The following is a 22,291-nucleotide window of genomic DNA, read 5'->3' as shown; positions in this document are numbered from 1 at the left end:
TCGTCATTCGGCATTCGAACCGTCTAGGATAATTTCTCGCGCGAAAATTAACGGAAAATACGCACGTTAGTGACATCTGTTGAGAGACTTGCAAATTACGTTACAAATTTTAGCAACATATATTTTGGAGTTTGTTGATAAAGTAGAATGCGATGTTATCTTTCTTGAGATTACAATATGTAATATAATTAGATTATTTTATTTGTATCTGTAATAGAAGAAATAGGAGTTAATAATTACGTACAAATGTTAATACATAAATCTTGGAGCTCTTGAAGTCAAATACAACGTTATATTTTTTGTAATCATAGTAAGTAAATAATTTTATTTGTTTCTGTAATATAAGAAATAAATAAAATAATAAGACATATACGAAATTAGATTTTTTATATTCTATTTGTACTCTGTTATCATATTTTTTTAAGTGTATTTACTTACGTAAATATGTATAATTTTTTGTTTTATATTAAATACAGATCTTTTCATATAAATTTTTGTTCACAAAATATAAATTATAAATTTAATGATGTAGAATTTAGTGCATTGTTTTCTTGTGGTCAAAATGTAGTATAAATAATGAATTATTATAGGTGCATTATAATCACTAAAAATGTCGAAATATCGCCTGTCAAATGGTCATCGGTATGTAATTATTGTATCACAAGTTCCCGCGTAAAATTTATTTACACGACAAGAGATCCAATACTTAAGTCTTATAAAAATTATACATTATACTATCAAAGATGAAATTCAGGTGTAGAATGATGGACGTAATTGCAATGAGAGATTTCACCAGTGAGTTTAAATCATGGAAAATATTTCTAACCTTCCCTGTCAATTGTTGTGTATAATTAAATATCAATAAATATTAGTATATTTACGTTATCCTTATTCTTATGCAATTTTTTATATACCGGAAGTATTTCAACGTCTACGATTAAATAGCAATACCAATACAAATTTTTATACCAAATGCAACGTAATAAAAATTGATATTGAATTGCAATTTTAACCCCTCTTATTATCAATTAGTTTCATAGAAATACAACAATATTAAAATATACAATTTTATTTCAGATATCGTTAATGTTATCTCTCGAATAACAAAACAGTGTACCTTGCGGTTAACGTTGGATGAATTATGCTTCAGTGTCACTGATGACCGAGCATCGATGGTTTGGGCTGAACTAAGTCAGACTTATTTTTTTACTGAATACATTATGAATGGCGTCTCTGAAGAACAGAATGAGATTTATTTAGAATTTGATCCCACATTGCTCGCCAGATCCCTAGGATCTTTACGAATGACCGCAAAAAGCGTTAAAATCAAATTAACGAATAAACGACAACCGTGTCTCACTATAGAAATTGAGTTACCTTCGTTAAGCATGGAATCAAGACAATGCTTGCACGATGTACCTGTCAGAGTTATACCACGACGCGAATGGACCGAGCATCAAGCACCAAATATTCCTGAATTTCATGTATAAACAATTTTTCCTGCTTATTTTATTTATGATACTTACTTCTATACTACGGATTTTTGTGTATTTACGAAAAATTTGAATGTGCACAAATTCATAGAATATCACAAAATATTCAGAATACAGTACCCGTTATATTATTTGATAGGTGGAATAAAGCTCTGCCTAGGTCAACCTTTTATTTTCTCAAAAATATGAATTTTCATAAAAATTCGCAGTCTAGTTCTTTTTTAATCGTTATTAGTTTTTCATAGTACAGGAAGTACTTGCACTTATTTATAACTTAGTATCTTCTTTTCCAATAAAATGGTTTTTTATCAGATTTGATATTTCATTTTCATAGTATCATATCTCTGTAGCAGTTCAAGTATTACTAAGTGGTACGAAAGTGGATATATGCAGTTAATTAATATTTAATTGCTATAATAAATAGAATAATGTGCAAACATGTACTTCTTGTAACCATTGTACGTTTATTTTTCTATTTTTAATTTTTTCCAGATTTCGGTCGATATGCCTCAACTTAAACACGTAAAACATATTGTAGAAAGGATGAAAAACATGAGTCCACAATTAACGTTAAGCGCCGACAAAACCGGCGTGTTTGTATTGAAAATCGACACGGACAGCGCCACAGTGTCTACACATTTCCAAAAGTTGCAAGTTTGGAGTTGTAGTCAACAAAGTCAAGAAGACAAAATATCGGCTACTATAGATATTAAGAAGTTTTTCATGTTCCTAGCTTGGGACATAGCACATCCCGATGGCGTGAAATGTAACATACTTCAAGACAAGATGGTTAACTTATTTCTGCATGTAGCAGAACATGTTAAAATACAGTATTTCTTACCCTCGGTATCTATTTGAATCGCATTAATTTTAACAAACTGTTTTCATACAATATAAATTCTTTATTTTTTACACACCCTTGTGTTTTTTTTATGCATAAAGGCAATTGATACAAAATGAACTTTCTGCTTAAAGAACTTCACATGGTAAAATTTAAAAAATTCAGCGATTAATGTTAATTATATGCTAAATTGATGTTTCGTTCATTCTCTTGTCTGAAATTTTGATGCATCTGATCGATCTGCTGAATCTTTTGATTCAACAAAGTTGTTTGCTGATCTAACCATTGTAAACTGTTCATATGAGCATTCAATATTTTGCCAATTTGGACGATAGGGTCGCTGGAATCTTGCGTGCGATTGGCCTGATTTAAATGTTCGATTATTTCCTTCAAATCTTCTGACATTCGTTTTAATTGAGTATCAAGATCTTCCGCTAAACGATATGTATATTCTCTTTCAGGATCAGATACTGAAAGAGATGCTAATTCCTTTTCTAGTGGTACTAAACAGTCTTGTAACTCTTTCTGCTGACCAACCTGTATTTGTAATTATATATATTTGTAAAATTGTAGGGTTTATATTTTATAAGTTATTTAATATATCATAATAATTAACTTACAACATAATCCAATTCATGCTCCAACTGCTGCTGCTCAATTTTGACTCTTTCAACTTCTTGATTCAGTGCTACTATTTTCTCTCCGTTGCTTATAAGCAATTTATCCCAAGCGTTAACTTGTTCAGCTTGGTTTACAAAGACCTTTTCTTGCTCTTCTAGTTCTAAGGTCCATTTATTGATGGATTCTTCAAACGAATTTATAGAAGCAGGTTGAAGTGTACCCGCAGATGAACTGACGCTATAATGTTTCATTTAGTAAATAACAAAATACTATATTAACCTCATGTTACAAAATAACAGTAAAAACTAGACATACGTTGTAGTTGTACCCAATGATGCTTGAGTAGATGTGAGACTTGCTGTGGCTGCAGTTTGATTTAAAGAAAATCCTGCTGTGCTAGTTGAAGTTGTCCCTGTACCGAAGGTAAATCCTGTGGCTGCAGATGTTGTACCACTTGCACCTAAAGAGAAACCTGTAAGGACAATGAACAATGGTTATTTTCATAAAACAGACTTGGATTATTATAATACATATGTACTATGAAAGTTAATAACTAATACCTGTTGCTGTCGTGGTTGTAGCTATAGCAGTAGTTACAACAGGTGTTGCAGAAAGAGTAAACCCAGTTCCTGTTGTCATTGTATTTGGTGTACCAAACGTTAAGCCAGTTCTAGCAGTGGATACAATAGTTTCACCGCCACCCAAGGCAAATCCAGTAGTAAGTAACTTGGATGCAAAAGCTGAGGTCGCTGCTGTTGTTGTTGTCACTGTAGTAGTACCTCCTAAATTAAAGCTTAAAGTATTTCCAGCTGGTGCTGGTGTAGAGAATCCTGTAGGAGCTGTTGCAGTAGTTGCTGCAGGAGTTATGCCAGTACTTGCAGTTGTACCAGTACTAAATGTTAAACCAGGTGTTTGTGAAGGTACAGTGGTTGTAGGAGCAGCAGTTGGTGTTCCAAAAGTAAAGCCAGGATTCTGAACAGGAGTAATACTTAATCCAGAACCAAATACTCCACCAGGTTTAGTTTGTACTGGCGTAGATGTAAGCGAGAATCCTGTTGGTTTTGCTGCATCTCCGGCACCACCAACTCCAAATGTAAAAGCTACAAAAAGAATTAAAATATTGTAGAACAGTAAGGTATAATTATATTTTTTGATTACTACAAAATATTAAATATACTTGTAGTTGGTACAGTGCTTGCAGGAGTAGTACTGGGTTGAGACTTTGGAGTACTGTATGTGAAACTCATTTTTATTTTTTATATTATTATACCTATAAAATAATACATATTTAAAACTTTACTAATTAATGTATAAAAATGCTGAAATTTGTAAGAAAGTTAAGCATTATTCATTATGTATTTTATTTAAAAACTATAAATAGTTTTACAACTAACCTTATACGCTTTAAACGTCATTGACTTTAATACAAGCATTTGAGTCAATGCTTAAACTAAAAATAATAAATTATTATAAGACACTTATATACTACGGTTTATACTTTACAATTATCTATTTTAGATTCTTTGCCACAGAACTAAAGTTTCTTTAAAATTATACTTCGCAGTTTCTAACCAATATAAAGCAAATTCAAGCGAAATTATTCAGATACAGTGCACTCTATCTAGGTTAATAGATGGCATTGTAGTGATGAGACATTCATTGTGAATATTCTTCCCAATGGACGTTAGTAATAAAAAACATTCAAAAATTAATTTAAAAATTATTACATTACATTAACCATAAAAAATTATTAATATTCTATATACAGTATTATCAGTAAATACAATTTGTAGATTAGAAAATCTTTTTTGACCATAAAAGATATTGATACATTTATTATAGTGTACAAAAATGTGAATAAATAAAACAGAGTGTGTGTGAAAACTACTGCACAAGCACTTCTATATTCATCAAGAATTTAATCGGTATTACTAGTGAACTTAACCTCAACTCGCTACATCAACATCTCAATTTTTCTTACGTTAATACATAATTACTATATATTTATTCTATGTTTAAAGGATTTAATTAAATTATTACATTAGCATCATACGATAATATCACACACCATGCCTAAATAGAGTGCACGCATTCATATCTAGAGCTAGAGCGTACATTTCCAGGAACTTTTAGCCGCTTCGTGTGTGAAACATTATTCTTGTTCAGAGGCAAAGCTTGCTTACGAAAGCCGCGTGTTACGACTTGTGACTTACGACCCACGCGATAGTTTACGCTTCATGGCGATTCTGTGTGTTATAGAATCAGTCACTGGTAGATCTAATATTCATCTTTCCTCGGACTAAATTGTCCAGCGTTCTCTACGCAAAGTTTACATACTCCGTAAAAAAAAGCAGTGTTGTTTATTTATGTAATTTTGTGAGAGTACATACCTAAGGCGCGAAAATTGTACCTTGTGTATATCACATATTTTAAATAGGTGTCCAAAACCTAAATTGTACAGATTCGTGTATGTTGTAGAATAAATGAAACACATCCATCGAAACTTATATTGTGTCTTGTATTAACTATTACATCAATTGTACACATATAAGGTGCCTATATAGAGCATACACGTATATAGAACAGAAGTGTTTTCTAAAGAAAAAACCTCCAATTGGTGATTTGTAAACTCGAGGAATAACTGAATATATCGTATTTATATAAGTGTTTTCGAAAGATGAAATTGGTGGGGAATTAGTGATTTGGAAACTGGAGAATTTAACGACTTACTAATGATTAACTGTTTTCATATATGAATTAATGGATGGTAGGAAATAGTGCTGTCTTATTAAGAACTTCCGGGACGGACTCTTTCGTTTTCTTTTTTTTTAGCGAATGATTGACGTAATTTCGAAATCGTGATTAATATAGCGATAACTGACTGAAGATTGCTCGAAATTAAAATGAACGCGGTTTTACATATGTAATACGGCTATCTTCGCAATTTTTCTTCTTAATGTACTCAAAATATTATCTTTTCAAGTAAACGTTTACAGATTTAATCTTTATCGATCGTTACTATTGTTCGATCAAAATGTCGGTAATTATTACGTTATACGTAGTTATGTATTTGGCGAACATAATTCACGGTTCCATATTAACTGCACCCCCGCAATCGGCAGTGGTTGTCGCTTTCGAAGATATCTATGACATATCTTTATTAGCCAACACTTTGTCGGATCAAGGGATCGATACAACGTTAATTATACCGGAGTCCAACGAAGACGAAGTTTACGAAACTTTGATCGATGTTGAAGTGCTCACAGTGAAAATGGAAGTTGATGAATCTGCATATTCTACAAAGAAAACGATTCAAGCCTGTGAAGCTTTGTTAAAAGATGAACAAATCGCGAAGAAGATACAGGAAATTCAACCTACCTTCGCTATATTTCCTGCACTTTGGTATAGTTTAATATTGTTATATGTATTTACAATCGAAGTGAATTTCATTAATGATGATACTTTGTATCATTACCGCGTAGTTTCCGAAAGAATTTTTAAAATTGCATTAAAATTATTTTAAATATTTAGTAGCTTCGATTTCCTAGTAGCTTAAAAATACTAAACATATCGAATTTTTGTAATTTTAGTATATTCCAATTACTTGCATTTTGATATCATTTTCTAATCATTCTAGACATAATTTACTTCCGGTAGTTGTCTTTAATTTTCATTTTTGCCATTAGGAATTTCGATTAAAAGTAAAAGAAGTATTAATGATTAAAAATAAAACTGATAATTAAATTATAGATTTCTCCAGTGAATTAATTTCTAGTTTTAATAATTAAAAATTATATAAATAATAATATAGAAAATTATAATATCGTAGATAATAAATTTGTAGGCACGATGGATGTTTGCTTCCATGGGCAAGAGCTATTGAATCTATTCCAGTGATATGGACGCGCAATCGGGAAGAAGAACTATATGTTTTCGAATATACTGGTGCCGCTTTATCGGTTCAGAATACAGGAGTTTGGACCAGGTTGTGGACGAGTACTACAAGGAGGTCAATATTCTCCACGGCTCGGGATGAGTACGCGGTGTATGCTCTCCGGATAGTGGGAAAATACTTGCCAGACATCAGTCTCAATTTAGATAATCTATACGCTGATGTTCGCCTTATACTTTGGGACGCTGACGTTATCCTACGCTCGGATTATGCATTACTCACTCAACTGATAGTGGAAGTGAGATATCAAAAATGTTTACTCCGATTCTGTTTCCTGTTCTCCTAATAAGATATTTTTCAATGTCCAGTATATTTAATCGCGCGTTTCATTGTTAATTGCTAAAACTGGACTTGGAATAGTTTTAGATATTTGAGAATGAACAAATTTGCAAATTAGAAAATTAGAAAATTAGAAAATTAGAAAGTTGAAAAGTCCCAACATTTGAGAATTTGTATATTTGAAAATTTGACAAAATTTGAGAATTTAAAAAGTAAAAAATTTCACATATAAAAGCCATTAATAATTCAGCAATCGCAAATTCTAAAATAACCTTCTCTCTTAACCTACACTATGATATTGAACTTATGCGAGGCTTAACTGATTAGTGCACTCGTTTGGAAAATGAACGGTTTAGGTTCGAATCCCAGTTCAGTAACTTGATACCTTTCCTCTTTTTTTTCTTACCACATAACATACGCCGTAGTTCCCTAATAATACCACGCAATATCCATCTCTGTCTTCGGTGTATAATTAAAAATTACCAAAGAAGAACGTTCCGTTAACAATCTTTATTGTAGATCGGCTGTCATCACTGCAGAGGGGCACATCCATTACAAAGCGACCTACACAAAGCTCTGATCGAGTATCGAGTGGGTACTATTGTGGCTCTTCTGGATGAAAATTATGAGACGTTAATTAGGGAGCTTGCACAGAAATTACCTCAAGGCAGGGAGGGCCAAGCAGTAGTATGGAAGAACATGAAATGGCAAAATTCAAATAATGCTCTGCCAGAGAATCTTTTCGTTCACTCGAGAATTGATCGGCAAGACTTAATAGGTAAAAGATTACATTAAATTGTCTCCCTCATAGAATCCTAGTAGGTTCCTGATTAAAACTAATTACTTTAATTCTTTCATTTTAAAGAACAATATCGTAACAACTAGGGTTATTAGTTGGACAGAAAAGCACTTACAATATTTAAAGTCCTTAAGATCAGGTGTTAAATTTTGGATATACCATTTAGAATCATAGATAAAACAGCGGGAAAGAAATGAAATTAACTTGTATTATTAGAACCATAAACAAAGCAAAATTTGTTGTTAGTGACCAAAATGACTTATACTCTTTTGCCTGCCTATGAGAGATATTATCTTTTCTTTTCTAATTTTTTTGTCATCTATAAATTAATTGGGAAATATATTTCAAAATAATTTTGATAATATTATTATCATATTATTGCAGGTTATGGACGTACAAGAGTGGTGTTAAGTCATTGTGCAGACACAGAGCTCCTTGAAGCTGCCTTCCATGGAACTCCAGTCATATGTTTCCCCAGAAATCCCAACGAATTTAAAAACGCTGCACGAGCGGTTCAATTAGGCTTCGCACGTTCTGCTGAAAATATTCATATTTCATCTGGTGAAGAACTAGCTAATACTGTGACTCAGATTCATGAAACTATGGACTACCGCGAGAATGCTAGAAAAGTATCTTTAACCATTCGTGATAGAATAAATCCTGCTGTGGATAGGTTAATCTATTGGTTGCGTTACATGGCAAGGACAAAGGATTGGAACTTAGACTTCCTAACTCCAGTCAGTCCAGCGAAGACCTTGAATGAAGAACTCCAATTCTTCCTTGGTCTCTTCGTAGGTATTATAGTTGGAATATTTTCGACAATAGGTTGTATGTTAGCAAGATATTTAGTCATATCTAAAAGAACACAAAGATCAAAGGGAAGATATACGCGATAAAAATGTGGTTGATCTAAAAGAGGAGAAAAAAAACATGGATTTGATAGGATGGATAATTACGGACACGTTTCGCATATGTATTTATATAAATGCACGTAGAGTACAGGTACATACAAATACAAATGTTACGAGCTAGGGTTTATCTCATTGCTAATGAAGAGATGTAACTATTACGAGAATACTTGATCGATAAGATTGATTGATGATTGATTGCTTGCTTGGAAAAAGCTAGAAAGTATGATGTAGCGTATTATCAACGACGAGGAGAGAAAAATAAATTACAATTTGTCAATACTGCGCTCTGTATGTCGTCTCGTTGCACGAGTGCTCGCTCGTGTGCGTTATCGCCTAAATCCTTACAAACGTACGGACGAATCAGTACTTATAGTTCATTCGATTCTCTTTCTCTCTAACTCGTTCGCTCTCTCTCTCTCTCTCTCTCTCTTTTAAGGCCATGTTCCTCTAATTAGATCAGCTGCCTTTGATTATGCCGTTCAAACAGAGATTGATTTATTCACGCAACGAATATACAGAATGTTCCATTCTAATCTTTGATATTTCATATTATTCAAATTATTTCAATGTCGAGATTTAAATGAGGTTTCAATGTTATCATTGTTTATTTTCACGTTCCCTTTGTATTCTGTTTTTGTAATTTATGGAAGATGTACATTAGATTAATTTGTATATGTGAAATCTTGTAAACAAATGAAAGATATGAAAATAGGTTTTTTTCATAATCTTTGTAGAATAATAGTGATGTAGAATAATAGTAATACATTTTTCACTTGTAACGAATAATTTTCGGAATCGTTCAAAGATATAATCTAAATATAACACCCTGTATATTCGCATATCATCGCTATCGACACATGTCATCAAACAATTCGTTACCTCATATAGATTTAAGAAAAAAAGATCATCGTCACGTAAGACGGGGGTAAAAAATAACGATCTTCGTATAAAATATTGGTCATTGTAAAAAGAAGAAAAAAATACAGAGTAAAAAGCTGTACATATATTCAGTATAAAAAATTGTTTTAGTATAAAAAAGAAGATTAAAAAATTGTCTTGTAAAAGCGAAAAATCATCGAGCAATCGTAATTAAGAGATCGCGACACATGATCAATTCGGACTTCGTAATTGACTAGACTGTGATCCATCTAGATCAGCGTGGCTGAAATGCGACGAAACGGTAGCTTCCACTTCGCGCAATGAGATATTATAGAACGTTACTCCCTATGAAGAAATACAATAAAATATACTGATGAAAGTTGTTTCATGAGGATGAATAAAAAACAAAGAAACGAAATGAAAGAACAAAGAAAGGAAAAATAAAAGATGAGAGGAGGGAGGCTGCGGAAAACGCAGGAGCGATCACTCTTTTCAAAATGCTCCAGTTTCTCTCTCAATGCAGCATTCAATGAATCTAATTAACATCGATCGTGTTTTCATGCATAGCTGGCAGAAGCGATATAGCGTGATTACAAGTCTATTTCATAGTCCTAACGACAATCTAAAATATAGATATATATTATGTCAACTCAGAATTGCTTCTTCGTTTGTAGCACATTTAAACAAATTTTGTATATTATACAATTTGAGAAGCAAATTTTAGAATTTCATAATTTACTATCTTTTCACACAATGCACATTATACTAAAATTGTGAATATACATTCACACATTTAAGTATTCACGTTTACAACTTGGAGTTCAAGATGCCGCTATGAGACATGTATGATTCTAGGTGCGACAATATCAATGTCGCCGTTTAATGTGTCAATTTATATAACCTCACTATGTTGCTTCCACCAACAATACATGTTCTGTATGTATATATGCTTATCTATATACAGCGCGGCAGTCGTGGACGTAAAATCTACAAAACGGTAAGGAGACAGTATGTACAGTCATTGGCAGAATTGTTCCCGAATCGAGTGACTCGAGGCGAACTGTCGAGAGCGGATATGTGTTGCTATCGCGGCCTCCTTTTCCTTTATTTGTTCGCTACACTCCTCTCCCGCTCTCTGTACTCTTTTCTCTGATGTAGACTCTCGCTTTCGTAGTCCGCCTCGCTCCTCGTAACTCGCATTGTTCGCCGATACGCGGCCGACATACTGCGAGTAGTGTACAGTGAGTCGTGAAAGTACATATTTAGACGCCTGCAGACGTAAAGCATAACGCGTATGGCTTGCATAAGTTACGCTGAAACTTTTAAAATATGATTCCAAGAGGCTATATAGCTTGGACAAATTCGAGGCAACCGCTTAAGATCGTCGCTTCACCATCCTCATCATTCAATGTTTGGTCACTATATCGTTATATCTTTAAAATTTTTTTATAATTCGGGCTTTGACATATTTTATTATTGATAATTATGAAATGTTACGTTAAATATGAAAATTATGTTCAAAAGTTATTGGATGCGTTATAGTCGGAACAATATTTTAAAAGCTTCGGTATAACCTATATAGCGTTTCATTTCCGGCTGCAAAGCGCATAAGCGTATTTTTGCAGCTCACTGTAATTCGCTTCGTATTTAGGTGAAGACAAGGTGGTTCTAGGCGCTAGAGAGCATTGGTATACAATGAGATACCTACACATCGTGGAGGTTTTTACTTCGAATATAAATAAGACTCTCGCGCCATACGCAAATGTGCGAGCACGAACAGAAAGTTAGAAAAGAAGAGAAAAACAAAAATATGGAAAGAAAGGAAACAGTTGAAAAATGGAAAGAAAGGAATAGGGGGAAGAATGGTCGTCGAGTGGCATAATATCTCGCCTATATTACTCTATTTCATCCTCGTGTTCAGATTCTCGCTTATCCGGACACTCGATCTCGTTCACGCGGAAACACTCGCACGCTTCTCTATTATCGTCATGTTCTCACTCTCTCTCCCTCTCGCGTCAGCAAAAACCGTAAATTATTAACATATTGAGTTTCAGCCAAGGATCAGTACGCTGCGAATATGTTTAGCTGCTCTCAATGTCAAATAAAATATTTATCGCTACACAGTAGTATCATCGATTAAAACAAGATCCTTTTCGAAAGGTTCAATTTCACTCTTCCTACGATTACGTAAATTGTAGTATAAAACGAGCACTATTGCGCGTATAATATATGCTCTTATAGTCGAGCCCAATTCCCGTCACATTTTTAGATATCCGTGAAAATTGGTATAATTTTTCATCGTCGATCCTCAACATGTTAACATTTACATAAATAATGGTGCACCTGAGAGCCAGACTAGTATAATAAGCCACGTAACTGTGCAACTGCATAGACACCTTGTACTCACTGTCGCAACGTTAATACTGAGACGACTCCAGTTTTATGACAGGCATCTTTTTTACTTTAAAGTTCATTCTACAGAATATTCTATTTTGCTTGGATTATTTTAAATATCTCTGTGATGTTTGATAATAAGAAAAATGACGCATTCTAAAATAACTAAATCTTTTTTTTATCTTAAGAGATATTTTGACGATTGTTCACAATTGTTTTCGATTATTTAGTAATTCAGGTTCAGATTTTTTATATGTTAACACTTCCACAAGTAACTCAGTAACAATTCTTTCAATTGATAGCAATGTGTCTAATTTTTGATGGGTCTAATTAGTCCGTTTCTATTACCAAAAACAACAGAGATATTAAGATATCACGTGTATCATTTTGTACATCGTAAACACGTTTAGATACATCCTAACATCTTAACATTCTAACCGTCCGGAAAGTACATTATATACGCTCAAGGTCGATAGTTGCCGAAGTGCGGTGGACTTACGACACTCTGACTGTCAGGTACAGAATGCTCTATAAATGTAACGTGTTACTCTTCGTAGCCTCTCGCGGCGCTTTTCTCTACTCGGCACGCGACTGACTTCCATATCTGGAGCCAAATCGGTCGCGATTGAATTAACTTAAACAAACAAGAAAAGAAAAAAAAAAATACAAACTAAAAGAAACAAATATCAGAAAAAGAAAAAACACGGGGATGGTAGATGCGCGATCTCTACCCTGATTCCATTGCGACCATGAGAACGGGCCATCGTGTATCGAGGGATCGTGGAGAAACTGCCTCGACGCAGAGGGTCGTTAAGCACCTTTCGGTAGGTAGGCCGACCGGAATGCAATTTTTTTTGCTTCTTCTTCTTCTTTTTTCCTTTTCTTATCTTTTCTTTTGTTTACCGCCTAATTGCACACGTGCTCCTCCCGTTTGTGCCGACACAGCTCGCACTTCACGTGACAACACCAGACGAATCGACAATTGCATTTCTCGGTCACGTCCCGGACTCTCGTCTGGTATCCTCGACCGCAGCATAGTAATCGACATCCGTCCAAACCAAGGGATGTTCGATTGCATATCCTTCCTCTTGTCCCGGGAATACCGAGCCTAAAAATAGAGATATTTAGAAAAGGTGTTCTAAATAAAAGAGGTTTCAATTATGGAAAATTGTATTTTAAAATTAATTTTATTGAGAGTAGATGAATTTTTCTTGTTGATTGAGGACCCAAAAATTGAGTTATGGATTGTATGAAATCAGGTAACATTGAAGGCCACTTCTTTTAACATTGTGGCTTTGAACCTTCGTGTATATTACTGCCCTCTGCATTTCAAACGAGAACTACAGTAGTAAGAACTGAGTGACTACTGTAAATTAAAGTGGAATAATAACTAAAATAAATGTTATAGTAAGATTTTAACTTAATAAGTACTTTAGTTTTAAATGTAATATAAAAAATTCTATAATAATATAAAATATATAATAATATAAAAACTTCTCACGTGATATTTTTTTCACAATAGTCAGGACTATCTTCAAGGTACACTAGGTCCGTTTTATTAGGTCGTTTGAGGTCTGGACGAGCAGGCCTCAATCTCGCTGGTCTTCTACCTCCACGTTGTGCCAGTCGTACCAACGCTGCTCCTTCGTGCAACGCGGCTAACGCTGCTCCAGCCACCCTGAATGCCGGCAGTCTTCTCCAACAGACGCGTACGCTGCATGACCCAGACATTCCTAAGACAATAAAACAATTGTTTCAATAGACATTTAGAAAAATAAAAAGAAAATATTACAAGTATGTATACTGTAATATGGAGAACTTGAAGTATTTAACCTTAAAGTGGTAAAACTTACTAGGGACTTGGAACATCTTCTGTATTAAGATTCTGAAGAGTACAGAAAGGCATAAAGAACTACAATAATGTTTTGAATTTGTAGAATTCTTTTACAGAGTATTTTATGACATATAAAATTTAATAAGCAATATTTTAATACAAGTCTAATAAGATTCTCTAACCTTACAATTGAAAACCTCCTTTATTCTTAAAAAGTACATTGAAATACAAATAAATCACAAATTTGTGATTCAAATACTTCCTGCTATTCATTGTTTCCTATACAAAAACGCATTAATTGTTTTAGTATCTAAAGCAAACATTTGATGTCTACCTCTAGTATTCTCTATCATACTATATATGTATTTTTATTGGTCCTGATATTTCTTCATTTTTCAAACCTAATTATCAAGCAATAAGAAAACATCTAAAAAACGGACAAGGAAGGATAGTCGCTAGTTTCACGAGACTGATAAAACGAACGTCACATTCCTTCTTTTCACGGCATGCTTTGAGGCTGAAACAGGTCTTCAGGAGAGATTCTTCTACCCATGAATCTGTACACGCATGAACGCAGCGAACCAACGACGAGGCGTGGAGTGGGAGAAAGCAAGGGATTGGTGAAATCCTAAGTCGTTAAAGCGTGAGGAATGAAAAATAAGAGCGTAGATAGAGGACCTTATCTGTATAACACGTTAATAGCTCACCATGGCATTTGCACACGCGTTGCATTCTCGAGCGGACCGCGCGTCTGCCAGATTCGCTATCATGCTTCCTCATCAGCTGGCCAGCCAGCCCTTTTGGTCCGTGCAGCACACCCTCCTTCACGGGTTCCTCGCTACTATCAGACCACTCTCGCGAGAATTTCTCTCCGAAGTGGATGTCCTGAATGAGGAACAAAATTGTTTTCGATATGAGGTTAGGTCTAATATGACATTAGAGGAGAGGAATTGTTTTTGTAAAAGTTTTGTAATTAAATTTTGGGTAAAGCAATGGTAGTTTGTACTTTGTTTTAGAAATTTCTCGCGATGAGTATTAAAAAATCAATAGAATGCAAAAATATTGGGATGCTTGGGAAATTTTATATTTACATATTTAGTAAGTATGTTAAGGAGATAAATGTTTCATAAATATCTTAACAAGGAAAATAGAAATATTTCTTTAAAAAAGAATAATTATTTAAAGAGAAAAGATAAAAAGTCGATTTATCTGTGATCGAAAATGTATCTGTTCTTTAAATACAATTTTTTAATTGATTGCTAGCCCTTCATGCATCTAACTGAAACAATACACTCGTTACAGTATCGAGCAGTACTTGGATCACCGATTCCCTATACATATATGCATATATATATATATATATTCGTTCGTTAAGCGCTACTTTTATCTAACTAACTCGCAATACTCGACGATTCGAGCACCACTCGAACCACTATTGACCTAGTAATGTATCTGCCTCTCGATGCCAACGATAAATCCACAGGAAAAAGGAAACAATAATCTCAACCAGTATACTATCAAATGCAAGATTCCATGTAATCTTCTCATCCACTTCAAAATTTCAATTTTTTCCATTTATGATCTCAAAAGCTTTTAATTTTCTTGATCAACAAGAAGGGCCACAATTAGCAACGAGAGCTTCTATTGAGAATTTAAAGAAGAAAGGAACCCATTAAAATTCCCTAGATTTAGAGAAATCATAAATAACATTTTTCTTTAAAACAAACTTGCAAATGTGATAGAGTGCAAAGGATAGCATAATAGAGCTTCGGGTAGAGATTTTTCACTTTATATTTCAATAGCGGTATTTCAAACAATTTTAAAACTAATAGTATATAATTATATAGATAGACTACGGATTTTTATGCATATATGGAAAATTCAACATTTTGCACAATGGGACATGGAAAATTACATAAAATGTTCACAGTATACATGTAGCAAATTTCATCCTAACCTATATCGTTTAAATATTTTGGTAAAAATATAAATTTACATAAACATGCACAGTCTGCATATAACTTTCCCTTCTCTTGCCATCTCTTCATACCCAATATTATTTAAAATTGTTTAGAATAGACATGGCTTTTAGAATATAAGATGAAAAGATATCGCTTTTAGAATACAAGACGAAAAATCTATTTCACCAGAAACTTTTATACACTGACATGTCTTTTGCAAACTTGCTAACGAACCGCTTTTATGTATTTAATCCTTCCCTGGTTAAGGTTTAGCATTAAACCGCTTTTCCTTAAACAGGCATTGTTCGTTTGGAGGGTAAGAAATTCCAACTGAAAGCGCCAACTAACAGACGGACGACTTATCGACGAGAGGTATAACGGTGGCAGCGATATTCGTTAGCCAAGCTCGAGGCACGACGGTGTCGGCAAACATCATTATCTCGGAAATCTGTCAACGGGCTGAAGCCGTAGACGAAACGCGGCATCCCATGGGATAGGACAACGGGGCTTGTTAAGGAATCCGTGCCCGGAACTTGGGAAAGGCCAGAGGCCGCAGAAGTGGGCGAGTGGGTAATCCCGAAGGTAAAAGCAGCGCCACTTTCCCGACACTTCCCGCTCTTCTTCCTGCCACGTGAGTTCCTCGAGAGCACGTGTCTCCCTCCTTCCGTCTCATGCTGTTTCTTCTCTTCTTTTTTCCCCCCCGGTCATCTGTCTAGCCCGCCTTTTTTTCTCGCTACACGCTCGTCTTTTCTCTGTTGTCTTTTCTCACGCTTTCCTCTCTTTGTTCCTTTCTTTTAGAATTGGAGATTTTCTGCTCTCTTGGATAGGAATTTCTGAAGAAGATTTCTTTTTGCAAAGTTCTGGCTACTTTCTGTGTCTACTTTCTTTGTTGTTTTCTTCTTTCTGCTTCATTCCTATCTTTCATAAATTCCTTTTTTAAGTTACTACCAAATAATCTACGTTTTCTGATATCATTCTGTATTCTTTTAAATATCTAAACAATTGTGTTTCTCTTATCCCCTTTTCACGTTTATTCACCTATTCTTTATAATTTCTATAATCATTCTAATTTTCAATTCTTTTTCCTTTTCGTTTCTTCTCAATTTCCGCTATCATACCTTGCACCTCTAATACAATTTTTTCTTCTCTTATCCGTTTTTCCTCTTCCCATCTATTTCCTCTTCCCCACTCTTGTTTCTCTATAATCTTTGTAATCTTGCCAAATTACAACCTTTACTTTTTCTCATTTTCATACATTACACCCTTTGGTACAATTCTATCTTCACTTACTTTCTTACCTCTTTCTCTATCGTCATTTATTTCCTTTTTCTAGCTCCTCCACCCCGCTCCCATTAATTTTTTTCATCCACGATTTGTCCTCGAGCATCGTGTCTCCAATTGCCCTCCACTTCTTCCACCCCTTTCTCCACCCATCTCTCTATTTACCCTCTATCTTGCCTTGTCTCTTCCTCTTTTTCTCTCTGCACGTATTTACGTTCTCATGTGCATCACTCACGTTCCGAGTTACGTGGCCGATATGTCCGGGCTGTGTGCGGGGGCAGGAGGTGGCGGGTTGTTGCAACTTAACAAGCTTAGCCCCCTTAATCCCCTTGTAAGCTAGCAATGTCTACAAGGGGTCAGCCGTACGCATGAAATGCATCCGTTTACAGGACGAGCTTTGTCTTCGTTCCAGGGTTAAGGTTTACGTCGACCGACCGTGCTGAGATCGAGACGACAAATTGGGGATGCCTGTGCGGGGCAGTGCTTCGCCCGTGCGCTTCAGGGGTGGCCTCACCGTTCTACAGGGTCAACAAAATAACTAAATTCTTGGATTATTCCTTTTTTATTTGACATTTCTATTTTTTCTTTTCAGAGTGTCTATTTATAACCATTGTATAAAGCATTTAAAGATGAAATAATACAAATGACACAAGTGTTTAATCTGAGGATACTGTTGATAAAGGTAAATTTTGGAAAAGATTATTTTAGTTAGAAAGCTAGCTTTCATTTTGATAAATGAAAATTATTATACAGACGTTAGTTCAGAGAATGTTTAACTGTGTTAAAAGTTACTTCAGAAGAAATCGCTAAAAATCATTTTACCGAAGGTTATTTTATTATAATTTGATAAAACTGTGGGTAAAGGTGAATCTTAAGAAAGATTATGTTATCAAGGTTTATTATAGAAAAATCTATATACTTCTAAATATTAAAATATATATTATGTGTGGCTATAAAAGTTTAGAAATTTATGTATTTTTTTACTAAGTTGGGCAACTTTTTTTCTATTTCACTTCTGATAGCTTACAAAAATTCCTTTCAGTTTCAGACCCACATCTTTGTACTACCCTCTACATGTTTTTTTATGAAATAATAATTTTTTAGTTTGCTTCACATGAAAGAATATCTAGCGTAAAAAATGATAGCAGTCTTAAGGTCCCTAGGAAAGAAAATAAAAAACGTAATGAAATCATGAATATATAATACAACCCGTGGTCCAATTTATTCTGGATAAAACGCATTTTGATCGGTCCATTAACGACGAAAACACTCAAGATAACGGAGGTTCACCCTGTACATCATTCCCACGTTTCCCGCCCATAAACTACTAACAACATTGATTCGAAGTTAATATACTTCAGAATGAAACAGCGTTTTCCTACCCTAGTCAAGCCTCCTTCACCAAATTAACTAATTCCCAGTGATTTCGGCCGACCACTTTATCAAATAAATCATATTATGCTTCAGAGATTGTAAAATATTTTTTTGAGCATATAATAGAAATATATTTAACTTTCTACATCAATTTCTAATTTACTAAATTATTCCATTTAACATCTCTATTAAAAAATAGTCTATGCATTCAAATAAGATTCTAGTCGATCAAAGAATTCTAATATTTCAATTTTAATAAGTTTCCAAAATTCTTCTTAAAGAGGAAAAATATTCATGACGTCAAACTAATTTCAACGTACAAAGAAATTGTAAAATATTTTTCAAAGTTCAAATATTTTTCAACATTACTAAAATTTCCATTAAGTAATTAAGCTATATATTTGAGATCTATTTGTCTTGAGAAAAAAGCATAAGCAAATCGTTGTCGACTCTAGTGTACCAGCAGTTCCCGAGAAAAAGCTAACCGCCGTTGTTCTGTGTATCGGTGAGGGGTTTGTCCCTTGAACCCTGCACGCGGAAACACGAAGAAAAGGATACTGTTACGTATACTCCGGTCTGTTCTCCTCAGTCCTGAAAAGGGTAGAAAATAATCGTCGTTTGTCGGCGGAACGGAATTTCATTAAGTTCCACGGCAGCCGTTTAGATTGATTTACGATCGATGCAGGATAAAGTAAAAAGAAGAAAATTGATCAAGAACTCGCGAGCGACTCCGGTTTCGTGTTTCCACGAAATTGAAAACGCCGCCTTAAGCTCGCCGTCCGCGATGTAATTCGACCGTCTGCGCGCGTTGCCTCGCTTAATTAACGGACGTTGTTGCGTAAGAACCAAGAGAGGAATTCGTTAAAGTGAATCGAAATTAATTAAGTTGCCAAGGTTTTTAGAAGGGTGGAAATACTCCCGAATAAATGTTTCTTCAAGTTATGAAATTAAACCCTAGAATAATATTCTGATATATTATTAGGATGCAATTGTTTTTTGCAAGATATAATAGTATGTTTTTATACATACAGTAAATGTAATATAATAAGTGTATTTTCATATAGTTTTAAGTACCTTGTCATTTTTGTAAGAAAGAGTGATTGTATTGTTTGTTTCTTCAAGTTATGAAATTAAACCCTAGAATAATATTCTGATATATTATTAGGATGCAATTGTTTTTTGCAAGATATAATAGTATGTTTTTATACATACAGTAAATGCAATATAATAAGTGTATTTTCATATAGTTTTAAGTACCTTGTAATTTTTGTAAGAAAGAGTGATTGTATTGTTTGTTTCTTCAAGTTATGAAATTAAACCCTAGAATAATATTCTGATATATTATTAGGATGCAATTGTTTTTTGCAAGATATAATAGTATGTTTTTATACATACAGTAAATGCAATATAATAAGTGTATTTTCATATAGTTTTAAGTACCTTGTAATGTTTGTAAGAAAGAGTGATTGTATTGTTTGTTTCTTCAAGTTATGAAATTAAACTCTAGAATAATATTCTGATATATTATTAGGATGCAATTGTTTTTTGCAAGATATAATAGTATGTTTTTATACATACAGTAAATGCAATATAATAAGTGTATTTTCATATAGTTTTAAGTACCTTGTAATTTTTGTAAGAAAGAGTGATTGTATTGTTTCTTTCTTCAAGTTATGAAATTAAACCCTAGAATAATATTATGATATATTATTAGGATGCAATTGTTTTTTGCAAGATATAATAGTATGTTTTTATACATAAAGTAAATACAATATAATAAGTGTATTTTCATATAGTTTTAAGTACCTTGTAATTTTTGTAAGAAAGAGTGATTGTATTGTTTGTTTCTTCAAGTTATGAAATTAAACCCTAGAATAATATTCTGATATATTATTAGGATGCAATTGTTTTTTGCAAGATATAATAGTATGTTTTTATACATACAGTAAATGCAATATAATAAGTGTATTTTCATATAGTTTTAAGTACCTTGTAATTTTTGTAAGAAAGAGTGATTGTATTGTTTGTTTCTTCAAGTTATGAAATTAAACCCTAGAATAATATTCTGATATATTATTAGGATGCAATTGTTTTTTGCAAGATATAATAGTATGTTTTTATACATACAGTAAATGTAATATAATAAGTGTATTTTCATATAGTTTTAAGTACTTTGTAATTTTTGTAAGAAAGGGTGATTGTGTTGTTTGTAATACCCATAATATTAAAGACTTCAATTCTCTAAAAAGATATGATATCGTTTATATACTATATTCTCAAGTAGAAAAGAATTTCTATCATATAATCACTGAATTCTCCTCTGTACTATTTGCCTCTTATTTTTTTAAATATCATGACTTATTCAAACTAAACCATTCTCTATCCTGTGTCATATAAATGAACTCTCAATAAATCAACCAATAACCTATAAGAATAAAAAGAACATTGTATCATCTCCAATTTTTAAATTAAAAATTTAACTACCAACTCATCAAAGCTTATATGTATAATATTTCCATCTCATGTATCATCATGGATATATTAGTGTTGCTTTTACACTAATCTTACCAGGCCCGGTTAAATGACTAGTTTCAAAATTTAATTTAAAATTGTACATTCATTGTTACTTCTTTTGTTCATCTAACTTTATGTAAACTCTTATATTAACAAAAATCGACAAATTGATTAATCAGATAATATAAGAATTTACATAAAGTTAGAAGGGCAAAGGAAATAACAATGAATGTATAATTTTAAATTAAATTTTAAAACCAGTCGTTTGATCAGACCTGGTAAGGTTAGTTTAACAGCAAGTAATATTATTAAAGATTTCTATATAAGGAACAAGCCTAAGGATAAGACGAGTCCAATTTATGGTATCATTTGCCCGCGCGTTATTTTTCAAAGGAGAAGGGAATACAAATAGAGGGGAAATTACCTCGCTGCAGCCGCCCCATTGCCAATTATTCGGGTGGCGTGTTCTGACTCGGTTGTCGCACGAGCAATCGGTGAGTTCGCCCCTGGAACAGGCTCTGGTGACACTGTAAGCAACTCCCGCCGCCGATATTGCGTACACGAACGCTGCCTCGCGACTGTCTGCAAAGATGCACCGGAATTTCTACGTTGTAGCACAAGTTTTTCCATTTTCTGCAAGCTGCTAGCGCATTTTACTCTAATAAAAAACAAAATTATACCGCTACACCTGCACCGTGGGAGGTTTAATTAAAAAAAATTATTTCTCGCTCACGGGGAAAAAATTTCTTTTAATTGCTTTGGATGTGTTAAATATGAAAGCTTCGGGGCTACGTTTTCTCTATTATATGCTTCTTAACACGTAGTTAAAGTTTGAAAAAAATTCCTAAGAATCTCATTTTCTCGGAGAAATACTTTAATTATCTTTATAATCATGGCTATATCTATGTTTACGTCTGTGTCTGTATCTACATACGAATTTATGTGTATTACAGTATATGCTTATATAAATATAAATTAAATGTATAGCGTTATTATAGTTACTACTTTTAACCTCAGTTACCAAAAACCTACTGTCAAATCAAATTTCCATCCTGTCTCAAATACGCCAATCATAACCTCTGAATACATCCATTTTCACGTCAAACTAATACTTCTTTTCGTCTTAAGCTACCACTCTGCGGGGATCTCCTCTCACTG

At 33.6% G+C, this 22,291-nt stretch overlaps 4 protein-coding genes and 1 long non-coding RNA gene across 14 annotated transcripts in view; 3 read left to right on the top strand and 2 right to left on the bottom strand.

The window, feature by feature from the left end:
* Positions 1-192: 192 nt before the first annotated feature.
* On the top strand, positions 193-2,408 carry Hus1-like (Hus1-like checkpoint clamp component). 3 transcript variants are annotated; one of them, XM_074112131.1, is made up of 3 exons: positions 193-310; positions 1,078-1,484; positions 1,986-2,408. In XM_074112131.1, the coding sequence occupies exons 2-3, from the start codon at positions 1,173-1,175 to the stop codon at positions 2,349-2,351; spliced, it is 678 nt and encodes a 225-aa protein (XP_073968232.1). In that variant the 5' UTR covers positions 193-310; positions 1,078-1,172; the 3' UTR covers positions 2,352-2,408. The 3 variants fall into 3 exon arrangements, with proteins under 3 accessions (XP_073968232.1, XP_071878046.2, XP_073968231.1); XM_072021945.2 differs by lacking the exon at positions 193-310 and adding an exon at positions 537-795; XM_074112130.1 differs by lacking the exon at positions 193-310 and adding an exon at positions 958-979.
* Nup62 (nucleoporin 62) lies at positions 1,703-4,577 on the bottom strand. Of its 3 annotated transcripts, none has more exons than XM_072020053.1 (6): positions 4,459-4,577; positions 4,133-4,225; positions 3,516-4,055; positions 3,271-3,427; positions 2,955-3,192; positions 1,703-2,871 (listed from the first exon to the last, which is right to left on the bottom strand). In XM_072020053.1, exons 2-6 carry the CDS (start codon positions 4,200-4,202, stop codon positions 2,509-2,511), a joined length of 1,368 nt encoding a protein of 455 aa, XP_071876154.1. In that variant the 5' UTR covers positions 4,203-4,225; positions 4,459-4,577; the 3' UTR covers positions 1,703-2,508. The 3 variants fall into 3 exon arrangements, with proteins under 3 accessions (XP_071876154.1, XP_071876146.1, XP_071876136.1); XM_072020045.1 differs by having other exon boundaries at positions 4,434-4,571; XM_072020035.1 differs by having other exon boundaries at positions 4,350-4,503.
* On the top strand, positions 4,572-10,158 carry LOC139996022 (uncharacterized). 2 transcript variants are annotated; one of them, XM_072020020.1, is made up of 5 exons: positions 4,572-4,638; positions 5,215-6,357; positions 6,800-7,145; positions 7,706-7,964; positions 8,370-10,158. In XM_072020020.1, the coding sequence occupies exons 2-5, from the start codon at positions 5,990-5,992 to the stop codon at positions 8,879-8,881; spliced, it is 1,485 nt and encodes a 494-aa protein (XP_071876121.1). In that variant the 5' UTR covers positions 4,572-4,638; positions 5,215-5,989; the 3' UTR covers positions 8,882-10,158. The 2 variants fall into 2 exon arrangements, with proteins under 2 accessions (XP_071876121.1, XP_071876110.1); XM_072020009.1 differs by lacking the exon at positions 4,572-4,638 and adding an exon at positions 4,645-4,936.
* Positions 8,938-22,291, bottom strand: part of LOC139996037 (protein Wnt-4) — an 80,394-nt gene continuing 67,040 nt past the window's right edge. For 4 of the 5 annotated variants that reach the window (XM_072020067.1, XM_072020077.1, XM_072020086.1 and 1 more), the window contains 4 exons: positions 21,558-21,715; positions 14,711-14,888; positions 13,671-13,902; positions 8,938-13,277 (listed from right to left, as the gene is read on the bottom strand). In XM_072020067.1, the coding sequence (XP_071876168.1) occupies positions 13,076-13,277; positions 13,671-13,902; positions 14,711-14,888; positions 21,558-21,715 (770 nt within the window). In that variant the 3' untranslated portion in view covers positions 8,938-13,075. Of the gene's footprint in view, positions 13,536-13,670; positions 13,903-14,710; positions 14,889-21,557; positions 21,716-22,291 lie in introns of all 5 variants that reach the window. The other variant, XM_072020094.1, reaches the window with a different exon arrangement.
* Positions 16,095-19,599, top strand: LOC141445925 (uncharacterized). The gene is made up of 3 exons (XR_012453418.1): positions 16,095-16,546; positions 17,658-17,927; positions 19,075-19,599. It is a non-coding gene; the product is annotated as an uncharacterized lncRNA (long non-coding RNA).

Source organism: Bombus fervidus, chromosome 2 (genome assembly GCF_041682495.2).
Source record: "Bombus fervidus isolate BK054 chromosome 2, iyBomFerv1, whole genome shotgun sequence".
In the NCBI taxonomy this organism is placed as follows: Eukaryota; Metazoa; Arthropoda; class Insecta; order Hymenoptera; family Apidae; genus Bombus; species Bombus fervidus.
This window is presented reverse-complemented; position numbering and strand designations above follow the sequence as displayed.